The 20,037-nt window shown below is 44.2% G+C and overlaps 1 protein-coding gene across 10 annotated transcripts in view; it reads left to right on the forward strand.

Moving 5' to 3' along the window:
• The window catches only part of PCDH15 (protocadherin related 15), a 634,585-nt gene that overhangs the window by 533,534 nt on the left and 81,014 nt on the right, over positions 1-20,037 (forward strand). For all 10 annotated transcript variants that reach the window (XR_010440717.1, XR_010440719.1, XR_010440716.1 and 7 more), the window contains 3 exons: positions 5,140-5,445; positions 7,279-7,503; positions 15,296-15,412. Coding sequence is in view for 3 of the 10 variants with exons in the window: in XM_064716157.1 (XP_064572227.1) it covers positions 5,140-5,445; positions 7,279-7,503; positions 15,296-15,412 (648 nt within the window). In the remaining 7 variants the exon portion in view is untranslated. The remainder of the gene's footprint in view (positions 1-5,139; positions 5,446-7,278; positions 7,504-15,295; positions 15,413-20,037) is intronic.

Here is a 20,037-nt window from a genome sequence, read left to right on the forward strand (position 1 = left end):
GTCCAAACTTTTATGGATGACTGATGTTCCCTCCCTAAAATAATTACAGATATTTGGCTTATGACAAAGAGGTCAGGCACATTTCAGATATTTGTGGCCTCTGACTGCATCTGGGAGATGTTAATTTTGTCCTGTGGGCACAAACTGTAATCTCCCTGCAAAACAAGTCCAAAATACAATCTAACACTCCCACCCACACTTGATTTGCTGTTTGAAACAAATGAGGGGCTTGGGAATACTTCCAAGCCAGAGTAATAAACCCATTAAATCCTCAATAATAAACCTATTAAACCCCTGGTATAAAGGAATCGTGTTATCTGCCACGAGAACTATAATTCTCACCAACAGCATCACTTGGATCCTCCAGCACAATTCCTGCCTTGAGCTGTGGAATGCTGGGGAAGCTGTCCAAAATCAGGAGTTTGGTTGGCTTGGGTGGGGATTGTGGGGAACTTTTGCTCCTGAAGAAGGGAAATTTAAACTGAAGGAAGCTGGTTTTGTGGCAGAGTGGTCCCTAAGAAATGTTTCAGCCTTCAGGAAAGGGGGATACCAGAAATAGTAAATTGCTCAAGTGAGACTTTTTGGTTCCTGTTTCTTAGATTTGAAGTGAAGTTCCCCAAGCCTATGAAATGCCTTTTTCACCTAATCAAAGAAAAAACTTCTGAACTCATTTCCTTTTTAAAAAGACAAAAAATGATTTTGTAATTCCACGAACAAAAATCACATTCCTACAGATACTCACCATACTTGTCTCTGATTTGGAGTAGTAACCAAGTAGTAACCTTGTTTTGCTGTTTTCCAGCTCCAAAATTTCAGTCACAAATCCTCAATTAACCTGCCTAAATCCTGTCACCATCATGTGCAAGAGTTGAGGGTATAATAAGAGGTTTTTTTGCAAAGGGTGATAATGATATAATGAATATTGTTGACATTCAAGCCCTTGTCATTACATTTCAGAGTTAATGATCCCTCAGAGGTGTCTTAGTCATTCCCATCTCCCAGGACTGTGTTTTCCTGCTGTTTGAGATGGAGGGAGATGATTTGTTACTCTGGAACACTGTTGGTTTATATTCCTGAGCATTTCCTGGTGATGTGGAAGCAGAGCTGGTAACACAAATCTGAATTTACCACATCAGGTAAAGGCAGGCACCTTGTAGGTGATGGTATCTCTAATAAATATGGGATGGATTTTCTGGGAAATAAAATAGGGTGTAATTTATATTCCCAGGTTTCCATGTTTGTTTTATCATGCAGTACTTAAATGAATTATAGATAGAAATAAAAGTCATCCTGGAGATCTGAGGAGTCACCAGAATATCAGCAGTACTTGCTCTGTCTCTTTGCATGGATACATTTTTCCTGATTCTGGATAAACAGCAGATGTATCCTGGGCTCATCCCAGTGTGGAGGGAGGGGATGCTCCTCTTTTCTTCTGCTCAGGTGAGGGCCCACCTGGAATTCTGTGCACAGTTCTGGTGTCCCCAACATCAGGAGGGACATGGAACTGTTGGAGCAGGTCCAGAGGAGGTCATGGAGATGCTGAGGGGTCTGGATCCAGGCTGGGAGAGCTGGGAATGCTCAGCCTGGAGAAGGGAAGGGTGTGTGGAGACCTCACAGCTCCTTCCAGGGCCTGAAGGGACACAGGGGAGCTGGAGAGGGACCCTGCAACAGGAACTGGAGGGACAGGACACAGGGAATGGGTTCAGAGTGCCAGAGGGCAGGGCTGGATGGGATATTGGGAATTAGGAATTGTTCCCTGGCAGGGTGGGCAGGCCCTGGCACAGGGTGCCCAGAGCAGCTGTGGCTGCCCCTGGATCCCTGGCAGTGCCCAAGGCCAGGCTGGATGGGGTTTGGAGCAGCCTGGGACAGTGGAAGGTGTCTCTGCCCATGGCACTAGGTGGGACTGGATGGGATTTAAGGTTCTTCCAACCCAAACAAGTCTGGGATTCTGTGATTCAGTGAGATGGACAAGGTAGAAATGGGCCAACATTTGATATGCAATGACACTGTGTCCCTGTCCTGGCATCTCTTCTATTCCTTTTGTAATTTACCTCTTTTTGTTAGTTCTCTCCTGTTGTTTGGGAATTTTTTATTCTGGTTTGAGTTTTTTTGGTCTCAGTTTCCATTGTCCCTGTGTCCCCAGTGGCCTTTGAGGGCTGTTTTGCCTCCAGCAATCACAGCTGCTGCTTCTGCTGTCTCATGTCAGGTAGGAGCAACCTCTGCAAGGCTGTGCAGAGCCTTCTGCATGGAAATACATCTGCAGCTCCTTTTTGGTCTGCTGTCATCTGGTGGCCCTTTACCTACCAAAACTTGAGAACTCTCACTGTATTTTTGTGCAAATTTGTGTATTTTTGGGGCTGAGTTGTGGTGGAAGGCCTCAAATAGCACAGGAATGTGCTATCACCTCTTTTTAGTCCTGCTGTTTTCTCCTTGGCTTTGGGACTTTGTTGAGGATTCAGGTGATACAGGAATGAACTGTTTCCTGGCTTCCCCCCACTTCTGTACCTGTTCACTCAGGGAATTCAGCCCAGTGTTGGTAATGACCAAATGGGATTAAATTTATTGGGATGTCACTGGATCCTGTTGTCAGAGCTGGGGTAAATTCAACCAGGGCTGTTTTTTTTGAAGCAGAACTTCCTGAAATGTCCCCATCTTCCACACCTCCTGTTCTTTCAGTTCCTGGCAAGTCTTGCACCAGAAGTACCACCAAGTCTTGTTTGTGACAGATCTAGGGCTGGAATTTGGGGTTAAAATTGTCTATTTTGTACAAAGTGATGACTGCAAAGAGGGACAGAGTGTGTCCTCACCAACACCAAATTCTTGTCCAAGGAGCTGCTTCCCACAGACTCTGGGAAATTATTTCCATGTGGGAACAGTTGTGCACCCTTGAGACAGGATTCTTTTAGGAAACAGATTAAACTCTTTTTCTTTCTTATCCATAGAGAGAACATTATCTCTTTCAAGTTCAGAGTGATAAAAATGTTAATTCTTCACCAGTGTTTTGGTGATATAATCCCAATTAGATAATTGGATTATATTGAATTATCCATTTCTGCATGCAAAGGGTGCTCAGGCCTTGGCAGGGGCTGCCCAGGGAGCTTTGCAGTGCCCAGCCCTGCAGGTGTCCCAGGAAGGGCTGGAGGTGGCACTCAGTGCTCTGGGCTGGGCACAAGGTGGGCACTGGGCACAGCTGGGACTCCAGGGGCTGGCTGGGATTCTCCAGCCTCAATCATTCTGGAATTCAGTGAACCAAATCAGTCCTGCAGAATGTGGCAAAGGTGTTTCTGCCTAAGGATGTGCACAAATTCTGGAATTCTGTGAACCAAATCAGTCCTGCAGAATGTGGCAAAGGTGTTTCTGCCTAAGGATGTGCACAAATTCTGGAATTCTGTGAACCAAATCAGTCCTGCAGAATGTGGCAAAGGTGTTTCTGCCTAAGGATGTGCACAAATGAGTTCACAACATTCACAGTCATGTTTGATGGAACCCAGTTGCAAAGCCTGCCATATATTTGAAGGTAATTTTAATTTCCTTTCCTAAACAAGAAGTTTATCTATTCTCAAACATGCTTCCAAACTAACCTGATGCAAAACTGTTGTCTCATGAGAATTTTTTTGTCACGGTTTCCAATTATAGGCGTAATTCTGATTACTCTTGGAGATTCCTATGGGGCTTTTTGGTTTGTTTGTTTGGGTTTTTTTTAGATCTGTTATTTCTACAGAGGAAATGGAATTGATTGGAAATTAAGCAAATCCAGCTGACAGATGTGGATTAGAAGGATGCTATGTACCAATGGACCAGTCAGAATGAAGTTGTAGCAAACCCTCCCTAGCACGTGGGCACGATGCAGGGAAGAAACACAGTGATTGTTTTCCTTATTAGCAATTTTAATTAACTTTTAATTGATTTCTAGCAAGATAAATGGTTTCATTACCAAGCCTTACAATGAACACCATCACCAGAATTAAGCATTCCCGGTGACTGTTCTGAAAACAAAATGTGCAAATCTCTTATGATCTTCACAGATGTCATTCATAAAGGCAAATAAATGAGAAAAGAGTAGGGCAGAGTGCTGTTTGTATAATTTACATAACCTTGTTCATCACACCCTAATTTAATTAAGAGGAGGCAAAATAACAGGTCAGCATTTCAACCTGAGAGCTCTATGAAAACCTATTAATTTTGTCCATCCTTATAATTATGTGATAACAAGAATTATTTGGCTGACACTGAAATCTGAGGCTTGCTTCAGTGTGTGAGAACAAAGATGCCAACTAAAGAAATCGAGGTTGTTTTCTGTGGCAATCATCAGCCTGTTGTGAGCACAGAAGAATAAGGATGAAATGTGATAATGTTTGGGTTTGAAGAACAGGAACAGGAGCAAAACAGAAATTTAAGTAGTTCTTCATAGAGTAGCAATGAAAATATCACTGAGTGTGACAAATGTGTTAAGTGGAAAGAAAATTTCTAACTCACGTGTCCCTTCTGTCTGTCTGCATTCATCCTTCATCTAAATTCATATTCCATGAGGATTTGAGCAGCAATGAAACACTATTTCAATGTTAAATAAAAATTCCTCTCAGACACCACCCAGTCCTGAGGATCCTTCAACATTAGAATTATCTGAGGGCTTGGCTTCACAAGCATCAAATTCATCCTCTGTTGAAGCTCAGAGAAACATAGGATAGAATCCCAGAGTCATTTAGAAATCAAAATTACTTTCAAATTCATTTAGGATAGGAGAACTACCAGGATTGGGTCCAGCCTGTGCCTGATCCCAGCCCAGAGCACTGAGTGCCACCTCCAGCCCTTCCTGGGACACCTGCAGGGCTGGGCACTGCAAAGCTCCCTGGGCAGCCCCTGCCAAGGCCTGAGCACCCTTTGCATGCAGGAATTGCTGCTGCTGTCCCAGCTGAGCCTCCCCTGACACAACTTCAGGCTGTGTCCTCTTGTCCTGTCAAAAGTTTCCAAGGCTGAGCAGCTAAATGTGCCTTTTTTTCCTGAAGGGCTCCGGTTAGCCTGGCTTCTGTCACTGGGAATGGAGCCATTTGTTTCTGTGGGATGTGAGAACCTGGTTTCTGTCCTGTGGGTGTCTCCCTCGGAGGTCATTAACCCATGGTTTTCCTGCTGTCTCTTCAGGCTACAGATGCAGATGCTGGGGTTAATGGGCAGGTCCACTACAGCCTGGCCAACTTCAAAAACCTGTTCAGGATCACATCCAATGGCAGCATTTACACGGCAGTGAAGCTGAACAGGGAGGTGAGGGATCACTACGAGCTCATCGTGGAGGCGACCGACGGCGCCGTGGACCCGCGGCGCTCCACGCTCACCCTGGCCATCAAGGTGCTGGACATTGATGACAACAGCCCCGTGTTCACCAACGCCTCCTACACTGTCTGTGTGCCAGAGAATCTCCCACCAGGAACTGTCTTCCTGCAGCTGGAGGTGAGGAGGGGGTGAGTGAAGGTGGCGCGTGGTTGTTCTGTGATATTCAGGGTTCTTGTTTAACTCGGCAGTGAGACTGCAGTGCAAGATTGTGAATTGCAGCATGGGGGTAAGTTCTTTTGCCCAGAGAATCTGTGGCTACTCCTGGATCCCTGGAAGTGTCCAAAGCCAGGTTGGATTTGGGGCTTGGAGCAGCCTCAGATAGTGGAAGTTGTCCCTGCCAGTGGCAGGGGTGGCACTGGTTGGGATTTGATGTCCCTTTCAACCCAAACCATTCTGGGATTCTGTGATTCTGAGAAATGCTTGGCCTTTAGCCAGGTACCAAAAAAACCCTTTAAAGATAAGGTTATTTAGGAAATAACAGCAAACCTACACTGCCACCATCTACATAGGCAGGCAGCTATGGGCCAAGGGGAAGAGTTTCAAACTAAAAGAGGAGAGATACAAATCAGATGTTAGAAAGGAATTGTTCCCTGGGAGGGTGGGGAGGCACAGGGTGCCCAGAGCAGCTGTGGCTGCCCCTGCATCCCTGGAAGTGTCCAAGGCCAGGTTGGACTTTGGGGCTTGGAACAGCCTGGGACAGTGGAAGGTGTCCCTGCCATGGCAGGGGTGGCACTGGATGGGATTTAAGGTGCCTTCTAACCCAAACCATCCTGGAATTCTGTGATCCTGGCAGTGGCCAAAAGCAGGTGCTCAGGCTGGAGAGCTAAAAGCAGCTTCAGTTTCCACTGCCATTTTCCCAGAGCACTGTGCTCATTTCCCACAGCTTAAACCTTCAGTGAATTCTTCATTACTTGTGTCTGTGCACATTGAATACGATTACAGCAACACAACTAAACTCAAGATGTCCTCAACAGTTTGCCCTTAAATTTCAGAGGGATATTTTGTGAGGATGTGTGGGGGTTCCAGTTGCTGGGTATTGGTCTTCAGTTTCTCTGGGTCTGGATTGAAGGCACTTGAGACAGTAGCTCATGTTCAGACTCAGGTGTTTATTATTTCTTATCAGTAAAACAGCCTCACTACTGTGAGTTCAGCAGCTTTTCATTAGAAGGCACAAAATGGCAACAATCTCTTGTTCCAAGGGCTTTTAAGACTAAACTATCCAATTAAGAACTGACACCTGGATTATTTCCCCTTTTAACCCAATAACTGATCCCAAAGAGCTGCAATGGGGACTTTTCTGCCCAATTACAAAGTGCCACCCAAACCCATGAAGAAGAAGGAAGAAGAAGCCCAGGATGACACCCTGTGCCCTCCATCTTGCTTCCATCCACAACACACTAAAAATCCCAAAACCTCAATTTCTCACCCAGTGATGCACCTGCACTGCTCTATATAATCTATTGCACACTTTTGTGGGTTCATGTCATTATAGAGCACAACACAGCACAAAGTACCACAACTCCATCAGAAGGGTGCAAGAGAGATTGATTACAGCAACAGGTTGCTTTTGTACTTTTTCAAGATATTTGCATTCACTTAACAGACACATTCACTGCTCATTGGTTATAAGAAAGAAACAAAGTTCTCAGTAGGTGATGAAGGAGCCAGCTAGCGTCCATGTAACTTAACTTTCTCTTCATCACGTCACCATGGTGACAACCTTGGTGTCTTCCTCAGGAAGACCCTTTGCTGGCTCCCAAGAACACCACAGAATGTCTTTCCTACAGATTCCAGTTTATCTTGAAGTCCAGGATACTTTCTCCATGAATGAGGGTCAGAGTCAGTGCTGCCCTGGGGGTCAGGGCACCCCAGAGCAGACAGAGAAATATTCCTGGTGCCCTGGGTTTCCACAAGGACGGATTTTGTGTGATGTCCCTCTGTTCCCTGCAGGCCAAGGACGCGGACCTGGGAGCAGATGTGAACTATCGGATCCGCACTGAGGAAGCCCGGGAGCATTTTGCCCTGGACAAGCACACGGGAGAGCTGTCACTGCGGAAATCCTTGGATTATGAATCCTTCCACGACACAGAGGCAACCTTCACCTTCCTCGTGGAAGCCTTCGACAGCAAGGGCACCATGCCACCTGGGCTGGCCACTGTCACCGTCAGAGTCAAGGTAAAGGGGGCACTCCTCAGCCAGCAGCATCTTCTCCCCGAATATTCCACCACCATGCAGGTGGAACACCAGCACTCTCTGCTCTCCTGCACCTCCCTTATATGAGTCTTATTCTGTTCACACTTTGTAACAGCTGTAATTGTTCTCCTCATGTGCAATTATGTAGTTAAATCCTGGATTTATGAAATCAATGAACACCGGCCACAAATACAAACGTTTTGTCCTCTAGAATCTCTAAAATAATCTATATTCTGAAATAAACACCTCATGGAATTGTTTGCTGTGGTGGTGTTCACAGGGGTCTTAGGATGAGGGAAGAGATGAGAATGTTGACTTCATGTTTCAGAAGGCTTGATTTATTATTTTATGCTATATATTATATTAAAACTATACTAAAAGAATAGAAGAAAGGATTTCTTCAGAAGGCTGGCTAAGAATAGAATAGGAAGAAATTATAACAAAGGCTTGTGGCTCGGCTCTCTGTCTGAGCCAGCCGGGCTGTGATTGGCCATTAATTACAAACATCCAAGATAGGCCAATCACAGATCCACCTGTTGCATTCCACAGCAGCAGATAATCAGTGTTTACATTTTGTTCCTGAGGTCTCTTGGCTTCTCAGGAGAAAAAATCCTAAGGAAAGGATTTTTCAGAAAATATTATGGCTGCAGTTTGCAAAAGTGACATGATCACTTTTCAGCCCACAAATTGTGATTTTAAGACCCACCGGGGTGTGTTGAGTGCTGGTGTGGCACAGCACGCCCTGGATTCCAGATTCTGCTGCTGGAAAATCCAGCTCTGCAAAGGAACAGCCTGATTTAGCATCTTGCACCATGAGCTGCAGTGAGCTACAGCCTCACCTCAGGGTTTCAGGGGCATCCCCAGGGGTGCTGGTGTCTGTTTGGGAATGATCCACAAATGGAAAATGTTTTATCTGTGACTAAAACACTTCCCCATCTTCATTTCCCTGTGTCCAAGAGGAGAGGAGAGCTCAGATGCCTTAATCCTACCCATGGCATTCCCAAAGGTGCAGCTCTGTCAGTCATTCTGTCCTTTTGAGCAGTTGCTTGAGTTTTTGAGAGCTGTGGCAGAACAGAGACTTTAATTGCTCCGATTTTAGAGAAGGAGCAAAAATTGTAGCAGGACTAAAAGCACCGCACACAAATGTTCAGTTTAAATGTGTCTGTGAAAAGCATTTGCCAGTCATAAGGGTTCAGCCTGTTCTGTATCTGCAGGTGCCTGAATTGCCACTTGGTTTTGAGTAATTCTGTTTGTCAGTCTCTACTGAGCTCACAGTTCTTTTAGGACAGTAAATGTCTCCCATTAGTAGCTCTGGTGACAATGCCAGAAGGCTTCTGTGATGCCTCTCTGTCTGCAGAATGTCTCAGTGTGAGGTGCAGGTCACCTGTTCCTGACTAATCTGTGCTTTTCCCCAGCACATTCCACGTCATTGGCAGCAAACAGCTTTTCCATCATTCCCTGAGCTGCTTCTGTTGGATTTCTACGGAGCAAGCTGCTCAAACCTCAGGTTTTTTTCATAAAAGAAACCTTTTCCCAGCACGCTAAATTTTTGAAAGAATGGTTTGGGTTGGTTTGGGTGGGTTTTTTTAAAGGTTTTCATGTAGGATTGTGTTCAGAGAAAAGCTGTTTGATTGTGTGGTTGATTGTATTAATTAATGTCAGGGAAAATTGCAGTTCAGCTCAGTGGCCTCAGTACCAGCAGCTTGTGCACATTCAAAGGAGGGAATAAAGAATTTAAGGAGGGGATTAACAGGATCGAAAAATCAGTTTATGCTCTCTTGGAAACTCTTCCCACACACGAGCAACAAAATGGGAGCATGATGATGCTATGGAGAGGCTGGAATACCAGGCTGGAGCCAGAAGTAAAAATTTGGGAGTAAAAGATGTTTGGCTGAGAGCAGAACAGGACCTGGGAAGGAGGACAAGCAGGGGATACTTTAAGTGAGAAAGAAAATAAATCCAATTTAAGGTGAGTGTTTTCATACTCAGTGGCAGGCTGAGTTTTACAACAGATCAGGGGACATAATCGAATATAATTTAAATGCTTGAGATGAGGATGGTGCTGGAGTGAGAGGTAGGACAGGGGAATTTTGAGTGGCACTTGAGAGAATGGGGGAGGACTTGTGGAAAAGCCAGATTTAATATCCCAATGTGTTGGGCAGATGTCATTAGCAGGCTTTATGTCAGGTGACAGATATTTTGAACATTGGTCACAAGAGGTGCATGGATGGTTTAAATTTAGCTTAAATATGAACTTCCCAGATACAGAATTCACAGGGGTGAGGGTGGAGGGTGAAGGCAGGATCCTCAAGACACCTCAGAAGGCTGATCCAAGAGTCAGAGCAGCAGGAGCAGGGTGCAGAGTCCTGAAACCAAGTGAGAACAAGAACAGGGCACCCTTTCCCTCCCACTCAGCATCTTCTGCTCCTGCTGCAGGAACTGGGTATGTTTCCTCTGAGTAGTTCCTCAGCTTTCCCTTTATTTACAGGCTGGGCTTTGAGTAATTACTTTAATACAGGGTTTGAGAGCCCAAATAGGAACTCAACCAAGTGCAGATGCCCCACAGCCCCCAACATAAGAGCACAAAATTGGGCTAGAGGGAAGCAGAGGCAGTGCTGGGGCCAAGCTCATGTCACCATCACAGATTCAGCCCCTCCAACCCTGAGGACTTTATTTGTGTTATTACTGAGTTCTCCAGCCCTCTGGGGCTCCCACTGCTCTGCTCACATTTGTCATTTCTCCCAGCCCAGCTCTTCACTGCAAGCACTGTAATTTTTCCTGGGTAATGGAATTGTGTTAAGCAGCTATGGATGTCTGATGGTGTCGTCCATCATTTGTGAGCTATCCAATGGAATGAGCACACCCAAAGCTCCCTGTGGCTGCAGGAGGGGGATGCACACTGGGCTGTTCTTTGGACTCTCAGCCCTGGGCATGACAAGTTACAAATAGTTTGTATTAACCTGCCCTGAACTAGGTCGAGGCACAGATTGCAGAGCGGGGCTTTCACTGCAGGAGGAATAACTTCATCTGTACCCTCACGTGGGGATGGAGCAAGTCATTGGCCTCTGCTGCAGCCAAAAGGCTCCTTGCATTGTGAGGATGTCCTGGGGCTCCTTTGGCAGAGAAAGCCAGAGGTGAATCCATGAATTCATGGAATCATTTAATTGGAAATGGCCTCTGAGATCACTGAGTGAAACCAATAATGCCGCACCACTAAACCATGTCCTCATGTGCCACTTCCACACTTGTTCTGAGCACTTCAAGGGATTGTAACACCTCCTCTGCTCTGGGCAGCCCCTTCCAATATCTGGCCACCCTTTGGGTGAAGAAACCTTTCCCAGTATCCAATCTGAACCTCCCCTGGCACAGCCTGAAGTTGTTTCCTTCCATCCTGTCATTGTTTTCTGGGAGAAGAAACCGATCCCCACCTGACCCAACTCCTCTCAGGGAGTCATAGAACAATAATCATTGCACCCATTCAAGTATTTCCAAGGAGGAATAGTCTAAGTGGCCTTGATTTCTTCCCACCACCTCAAACACACCAAGATTTTTCTCTTTTCCCCATTCTCAGGTTCATTTGACTGCTTTCTTAATGTTTCCCCTGAAGCTGGAAGAAGCCACGGGGTGTCTGGGAGGGCTGAGTTGGTTTTGCTTCTTGTTGTACACACAAGCATCCCCTCCCAATCCAGATGATTCCCAGTACTGGAAAAAGCAAAATCCTTGCAGTTCAAATTATTAGGATTTAGCATTTGGAAGGAACTGTTATGGTAATAGGGTTTGATAAGAGAAACAGTTGCTCTTAAGTGAGTATTGCATTCCTAAACGTAAATAATTTCTGTATCATGGGGCTTGTAAAACCTCAGCATATTTTATGTTGTGTCCTCCTTATTACCAACAATTTTTTTTTTTTGGCTTTTTCTTGTTTGTAAAAGTGCTTTTCTTCTCTTTGTGGTTTGGGGATTGGTTTGCTTTGGAGTTTTTCAAGGACATTGTGTGGTGGAATGAAGCCATTGTCACAGGTGAAGGATCCAAAGTGAGAGAGCAACAAGAATGAATAAAAACCAGAGGGTTTCAGTTCTAACAATGCCAAAGAAACGAGGATGAGGAGGCAGTGAGGTGATTGAGAACTGGCTGATCACAGGGGTCATGATCAGTGGCACAGGATGTGGTTGGTGGTGTCACTGCAGGTGTCCCCAGGGCTCAGTGCTGATCCCAGGATTGGTTAAATTGTTCCTCAATGATTGTGGAGGAGCAGCCCCAGGCACCAGCCCAGGCTGGGGAAGCAGCTCTGTGGGGAAGGACCTGGGGGACACCGAGCTGTCCCTGAGCCAGCAGAGTGTCCTGGGCCCAAGGAGGCCAATGGGACCCTGGGGGCAGCAGGAAGAGCCACACAATGAAGATCTTTCCCCATTTAAAGAGCAGCCTCATAAAACTTACAGGAAGGTTAAAAAAAAAATCAGCTGGATTGCCTCCAAAATATTTCTCATTTCTGGTGACACTAATGGAATAACGAGCCTGGGGTTGGGTTACACTGATGGTAAACAGATTTATTTCTTTCCTTCCATCTCAACTGATCAGTTCAATCATTTGCCAGTCATTTATTGCCTCGTGTATTCCATCATGAGTATTATCCCTTAATTTATAGGATGAGCTACTTTAGGGCCTGCTGAGCACTAAATGGGAAAGAGATGCAGTTGTGCCCTGTTCTGTGCAGCTTCAGACAAAGCCCTGTGTAAAGCAGCTTGCACCCACTCACAGACAAAATTCAAGGAGCCACTTTGGCCATATCAGCATCACCACAAGGGTTTGAACTTGGTGTTAATTAAGGTGTGATCATTGTGAGAGGCCAAGAGGATGGGAAGGGACTTGAAGTTCTTGATACTCCAGTATCTGGTGAAATCAGGTATTTCTTGGAATCCCAGAGTGGTTTGGGCTGGAAAGACCTTAAAAGTCATCTCATTCCACCCCCTGCTATGGCAGGGACACCTTCCACTGTCCCAGGCTGCTCCAGCCTGGCCTTGGGCACTGCCAGGGATCCAGGGGCAGCCACAGCTGTGCCAGGGCCTGCCCACCCTGCCAGGGAACAATTCCTAATTCCCAATATCCCATCCAGCCCTGCCCTCTGGCACTGGAAGCCATTCCCTGTGTCCTCACCCTCCAGGCCCTTGTAAATTCTTTCTCTCCAAGGCCCTCAATCCAATCATTGCTATCAAAGAGAATTTAATGCTGGACAGATGCAGAGGTGGAGTTTTCAGGTTTTCAGCACAGAGAGACTTTGGACAACAAATATTTGGAGCAAGTCCTGGGCTTTGTTCTGAGCAGAGCCCAAAGCCCCAGATGTGTTTTGCTTGTAAACAGGTAAATAATTGAAGATTACATCTGATGGCTTCTTAAAACACCTCTAACCCTTGCACAGAAGTGGGTGCAGAACATGAGTGCAATCCCCAAGCACTGGTTCAGGAATGGGGCAGTAAACCTCCCCCAAAGAGGTTGCAAGAAGTCGTGAAATCACCTTTTAAATGTGAGGCACAATCCCACAAATGGGGCCAAACTGCAGCATCTTTAAACCTTCCCCAGTTCACTGCTCCAGCCACATAAATCCAGGATGGATTAACTCAAATCCAGACTCCTATTAATGATCAGACATGCTCCAAAATATGGAAATGGGAAATCTGGGAAATGGGTTCTCCATATTTCTCACTTTGAAATACCTGGGCTGCCTGTTTTGACAGTAAGGCAATAACAAATTTACGTATATAATACCTAATAACATATTTACAGATAACTACAAAGCAGCCTTTGTGTGACTGCTTCTCTGGCTGCAGATTTATTCTATTTTTATACAGCTTTATTTACAAAACAGAGCAAAAGGCAAAGCATAACACCCCCAAAGCTGTCTCCCTACCAGAGATACTCTTTATCTACCACTTTTTGTTGGTTTTGTTCCTCCTTGCTCCAGTGGGGCAGCACAAAAGCACTGCAGGATCCTGACATCCTTCCCCTGGACAAAGATCAAGGATGAAGTGCAGAAAAAACACAATTTGGGAGGGATCCCACTTCCCCAGCACATTCCTCCTTCTCTGAGCAGGACACAGCTCATTCCCAAGGCCGGTATTTATAGGAAAAAAAGATTGGTAGGAAACAAACCCTGCCCTGCCTGCAAGGAGTATGAAAATGCTGAACAAAAATGTTGGGAAGTGTGACTATCACCTGGGAATGGCAAAGAGGAGAAACAAAGCAGGAAGGGAGGGAAGGCACTAAGGAGCAATCAATATGTAATTTAAAACTCATTAAGGCAGTCTCTTGCTGTAATGCACTGGTACTAACCCAGGTGCTCCCAGACAGGCCAAACACAGAAAACTCCCTGAGGTGCAGCATTCCCAGCATAAAATAGCCTTGGGAATGTCACTGTACATGGGATATTTATGGTTCTTTGGTTTATGGGGACACCAAGGGATCTTTCATACTTGTGCCCCACTAGGTTGGAAATGGAAATATTGCATACCTGGGTGTTAAACCCCCTCTTCCTCCTCCTTCAGTGCTTTGGGAAAAGCTCTCCTTGGATTCCAATCTTTGCCTCCAGGTTCCCATGGAATCATGGAATGGTTGGTGTTGGAAGGCACATTAAAGCCCATCTCCTTTCATGGACAGGGGCACCTTTCTGTCACTGGACCAAGTGACATCACCCAATTAATAACACACTACATTAAATGAGTGACACACTGGTCTGATTTGAATATACCACAAACCTAAAGACTTTCTACAGGAGAATAAACTTTTATTGGAAAAAGTGTTTTGGTAGACATCATCTTTTATTTTATAAAAGGAAAAATAAAAACCAGAATTTATTTTTAATATCCGCACAAAGAGAAGCAGCTCTGGATGACCCTGCAAAATATTTGAGATATGTTTAGGTGTATACAAATATAGACATATATTTATGTATCCTTGCCTACTTCAGGCACAAGAATTTGTGCAAGTGTCCTTTTATCTTTCAAAGGACATCTTATTTCCCCTTAATTTATTGGATATTAGAGGTAACAAACACCACTAAGCCAGAGCAGCTCATTCTTTTTGGAAAATGAGCCAAGCCTGCTGCCACGAGGGAGCAGGTGGTGTGGAATTCTCTGCTCTGTTCTCTTGTGGGGCTGTGTTTTCCTGCAGAATTTCCTTCAGCTGAGCAGTTCCACATCCGTTCTTCTGTGAATCTTTGGCACCTTCCCCCCTCCCTTTGTGCAGGGTTAATGGAATTGGGAGAGCCTGGGAATGGCAATCCCAGTGGAGGGAGGGAGAGACTCAACAAAAACGCTTGGGAATGCATCTGGAATTTTGCTGGAACTCCAGGACCAAACTCTATCATGTATAAATACACATTGAATCTTTCGGCATCCCTGTGGCAGGACTAGAACGGGATCCTGGGCCCAGAGCAGGTGCTGTGGTCTGGGTGAGGCTCCTCTGGGTTTTTCACAGCTGTGGATGTCCTTAGGGCTGTGATATCTTGTAGCCTTATAGAGGTTGCATTCTGGTTTTTTTAGCAATAAAATAGCTTGGATTTTTGGTTTTGGAATCGGGTGTTGAGTGAGAGCTTTCTGTGGTTAAAGGTTTTACCAGAGGAATAGGAATTTTCCAGTCCATTGATAGCAAACCACCCCACTGCTTTCCCTAGAAAGGAGTTTCACAATTATAGAAATGTTAAATGTGCCCCTGCAAGTCCCCAGACAGCAGGGAACTGTTAAACACTCCAGAGCTAAACTGTGACTTGTGTTTTTTGCAGGATATGAATGATTACTCTCCAGAGTTCAGCCAGAAGCTCTACAGGGGAATGGTTGCTCCTGATGCCGTCAAGGGCACCGTTATCACCACGGTCTCGGCTGAGGATCGGGATCCCCCGGTAAGGAAAAGCTTCTCTCAACATTCCACACCCAAAAGGGAGCAAAATCCAACCCTCTGAAGTGCCCCTGCTCTCTCATCAACTCAGAGCATGAGGAGCTTCACAGAGGAGTAATTCCTACCTTTGTTTCATGTCAGCCTGGCTTTGCTGCTCAGGACAGGCTGCATTTCCAAGCTGCCTGCTGGAGCTGGAAAATCAATGCTGCAGCTCCTGGCTGTCAGGGAGGCTTTAGGAAAGCTCTTTATCCAGCCTCAGAGAGTGAGAGGAACAGGCAGAAGGGGAGCTGTGCCTGTCTTTGGGCTGGTTCAAGAGGAGAGAACCCACAGTTTGGTGAGGGTGGCACTGTTTGATGTCACAGTCCCAGCTGAGCCATCCCACGTTGGTGTGGGACTGCAGAGCTCCCCAGCTGCACATTCCACAGGCAATATTTGAGCCCAGGGCATTTAGTTGGGGATAAAGTTTATTTTTGTCCCTGTTTTTTGCTGCTGCTCCCTGGTGAAGCCCTCAGGTGACACAACTGGACACACACCTCTGACTCATGGCCTGTTCTGAAGTTTGATGTCAATTTTTGTCATCAGAGCCTGATGAACATCAGTGGCCAGATGATCCTCTGAGGACAGGAAAATCCAGAGCTGCTCTACCAGCCAGGTTTAATTTTTAATTGCCAGTGTTTGGCATAAGAAGGAGAATAATCCTCAGGGGGAATGTGGCCTGCACATTAAAAGCTGATGAAGTGCTTGGACACAAATCAGGTACAGCTTAGCTAAATGTGGTATGATTGAGGCTTGGGCAGCTTCTATTTAACATTAAATAAATGTTGTTGCCTTAAAATGAGATATTTTGGGCTGTCTTTGCCCATTCTGATAAAAGCTCCATTTTATAATTGCTGTGTCTTAAGTTTTGAAGACTAAGAGATCACTGAGGGGAAAGAAAATAGTTCTGATTAAGGGCATTTATAATCCTCAGTCCTGTGCAATCAGCATTTCCAGTGCAAAGTTATTTCATTTTTCATTTAACAACCCCAAACCCTACTGAACATTTTGTACCTTTTTTTGTCACTATCACATGAACACCTGTTGATGTTTATGAAGATTTTAAAATGAAGTTACCCTGAAGCCTCTAATAAATGCAAGGGCCATAAAAGTCAGCCAGCTGTGGAGGAAAGCTTTTAAAGGAGGTTTGGAAAGGGGTTTGTTATTTTAAAATAATGGCTGGTAGTTTTGTCCCTCATCTTTTTTTATTTTAAAAGTAAAATTACCAGGCATAAATGGCTCTTTTTCTGCCTGAGCCAGCCTGTGCTACTATAAAAATCTCTATTTATTTGAAGCTGGCTTTGACATTAAATGATGTCACAAAGTATTTGATGTGAATTCACTGGAAATTTGGTTTAAAAGCACACAGCCTTTTCTCTGCTCAGCAAGGGGACCTTGCTCTAAACCTGCCTTAAGGGATGGAATATTCTTAGTTATCATCAATACTTTACTTGTGTGGTTTGGGGGATTTAAACCTGTTGGAATCTTATTTGCAGGGTACTAATACATTTATTTTATCAGTTCAGGGAAAGAAATAAGTATCTATTAGAAAAATAATTGTAGCTTTAAAATATGCCTGTTTATAAGAGCCCAACTAATTTGAAGTCTCCAAGCCTGACTTTTCCTGTTGTTATTTTGCAAGTAATATATGTAATTCCCATACCCAGAATAAAAGCCCAGCCAGATTTTTCCATCATCTGCAATAAAAGCTTTTCAGACCTAATCAGCTCCTCAGAGACAAGCATTGTTTTCAGCAAATCCCGACGTTGTCAAATGAATATGGATGCGGTGAGAATCCAGCTGGAAAGGCCCAGAACCTGTGTGGGATTTCTCTTTGCAGATAAGGCAAATTTGAATTTTTCCAGGAGCAGAAGAGCAGCTCTGGGGGAAGGAGGAGGAGCTGGGAATGGAGGCAGTGGAGGTGGGCTCTCCATTTCAATAAACAAGGATTAATTTAGGTGAAGCACAAGACGGTGAAAGACACCTAGGATGTCGTTTTCTGTGGGTATTTCCTAAATTAATTAGGAATTTAGAGCTTATAGGGGTAAAAGTGAGCTTTTACTGTTAAATTAATCCAACAGAACTTCATTTATTGGAGATGGAGATGAAAGCATCTCTTGGTTGTATTTTAAAAAATCCTCCCATCAATCCTTCACACACTGAGCTATTTACAACTATGTGTATCTTCCATTTGTATCCATATGAACAAATCTGAGGGTGAAAATGCGGGATTTTCTTAATTTAACTGGTGCCTAAAACCTTAGGCTATCGTGAGAATGTGCTGTTGATAAGAGGATGGGTTTTGCAGCAAAAACCCTGCAAATTTCTGATTATAATAAAGAGTTGCTCAGTTAAAACAAATAATTTGTGCCAGAGTCAAGCACTTCCTCAGAGATACTTTGTAATGTTTTTATTTCGACCTGTGGATTTCAAAGTGGTCAAAACCTCTTGGCCTGAAGGCATCAGAGACCTCTGATAGTTATTCTTCAGGTCCTTGGTGAAATGTCAATTAAAACATAAAACCCAGAGCTTTTCTCTAAAGGCCACAGCATGATTTGCAGGGCTGTTTTGAGTAAATGTCACTTTAAATTCTTACCAGTTGCTCCTTTCTTTTCTAGTTTAAATTCTCTTTTTATTTGCAGCAGCTGAGAATGTAAATTATGTTTTAATAGCTACTTTTACATGTGTTATAAACTTGAAACATCCTTCTGGTCATTGAAATTTGGGAAGTTTTGCCTGAAAACTTTGTTTCCATGAAATCTGGTGAACCAACATTTTGTGCTTTGGTTGTTTGGAACAACCAACACTGGATTTTTTTTTTTTTTAAATTTTTAAAGGAGTAACAATTTATATAAATACATAAATAATTTTTCAAATTACTTGGTGCATCCTCAAGTTGCTCACACTGCCTTTCCCAGAGGAGATTCTAGGTAATTCTACCTAATTCCAGGTATAAGCATGAAATATTGAGCAAAAAGCAATGAAATTTGGCCAGAGGGAATGATGAGGATAAAGTAGAGCCATGGCTGCCAAGGGAAAGCTTGGAAACAGCTTCAGTTCTTTCTAAATAACAGGTAAACCTTACAAGAATAAAAAGCCTTGATTTTAAGCACATTGCAACGGGAATTGTTGAGGCAGCCAAGCATCTTTCCATGTGAACAATCCTGGTGCCTCTCTCCAACAATTCCATGACCTTCCTATGTGGGAGGTATCAGAATTCCAGGTGGGGTCTCACCTGAACAGAGTAAAGCGGGAGAAGCACCTCTATGAAAACATTTCAAGTCCTGCTTGGCTTTAGTTAACACAAATGTGCTCAGATTTGGGTTCTCTTAGATATTTCCCAGCCTTTTCAGGGAAAGATTCCAAACCCTGGGCAAAGGCAGCACCTGGCTCAGTCACCTGCACTTCTGGATGTTGCTGGCACAGGCTCCAGTGTCCCAGCCAGCACCTACTGCCAACCATCTCCTTTTTGGGCATTTAGATCATCCTTAGTAGCTGAAGAAATCAGCCTGGATTAGTGTTGGATAAATCCCTTGGAGACAAGGAGAGTTTTCCTCCTGCTGAACATTATATCCTCACTGAAGTGGCCTGGTAATGAGAGATGAAAAAATGGTTCTGAGTGGTCTCAAAGCTCTTAATCCTCCAAAAATGTGGGCAGGAGAGCACCAGGAGCTGTTTGATAAATGCTCAGTTTATTTATCAGAGGGGATTCCCAAGACTGACATAAAAAGGAGTGTTTGTTTCTCCTGTATATCCCTTTTTTGATATGGGTTATCACTGTAAAAGCTTTTATCCGTTTCTGCCATGGGCAATTCCCTTCGATATCCTGCCTTTTTTTTTGATTGGAAATGTTAATAGAAACAGATGCAGAGCACTAATTTTAATGAGCAGCCAGCTTCCAGAGCTCCAGAACATCCCATTTAATGCTTTATCCATTCTCCCAACACCTCCTGAGGCTTTCCTTCAGTGGAGCTCTTTTGTCAAATTGGGAGTAATTGTCCTTTTTGTCTTCCATGCACTCACTAAAAGTAACAGGCTATGAGATATTCAATTAAAGATTTCACTGCATTTTAATTGGAGGTAAAACCATTTTCAGGCTGGCCAGACCTTGATCTTATAAAAGCTCTTCCTGTGGAATTTCAGTGATATGGGACACAAGCTGCAAATTCCAGGAGTTCCTCAAGTCATTTTATCTCAAGGCTTTAAAAGTTGGTGGGTTTTTTTGTGAGAGTTTAAAATTCAGACTTTCCAGCTTTAGCAATTCAGAATTTCAAGCCTTCTGGTTGAGTTACCTACTATAAAGAGTAAAATCCTTCAAATTTTAGGGTTTATATAAATGAAATTAAGGTGAATTTACATGAATGCACCATTCCCAACCCTGAACTGATGTAAGACCCACCAAACTCATCCACCTGCTCTGGGCTGCCTCATCTTCCATGGTTGCTTTGAGTAAGTTACAAAAACCAGTAAAAAGTAAGTTACAAAAACTTGTAAATTTGGAGGGTTTAGCGCCACTTTCTAATTTTTTTCCATGGAACTAGCTTTACAAAACTTTCCTTATTGAACTCCTTATTATACAAATTGCTCAGATTT

Source organism: Zonotrichia leucophrys, chromosome 6 (genome assembly GCF_028769735.1).
Source record: "Zonotrichia leucophrys gambelii isolate GWCS_2022_RI chromosome 6, RI_Zleu_2.0, whole genome shotgun sequence".
Classification (NCBI taxonomy): Eukaryota; Metazoa; Chordata; class Aves; order Passeriformes; family Passerellidae; genus Zonotrichia; species Zonotrichia leucophrys.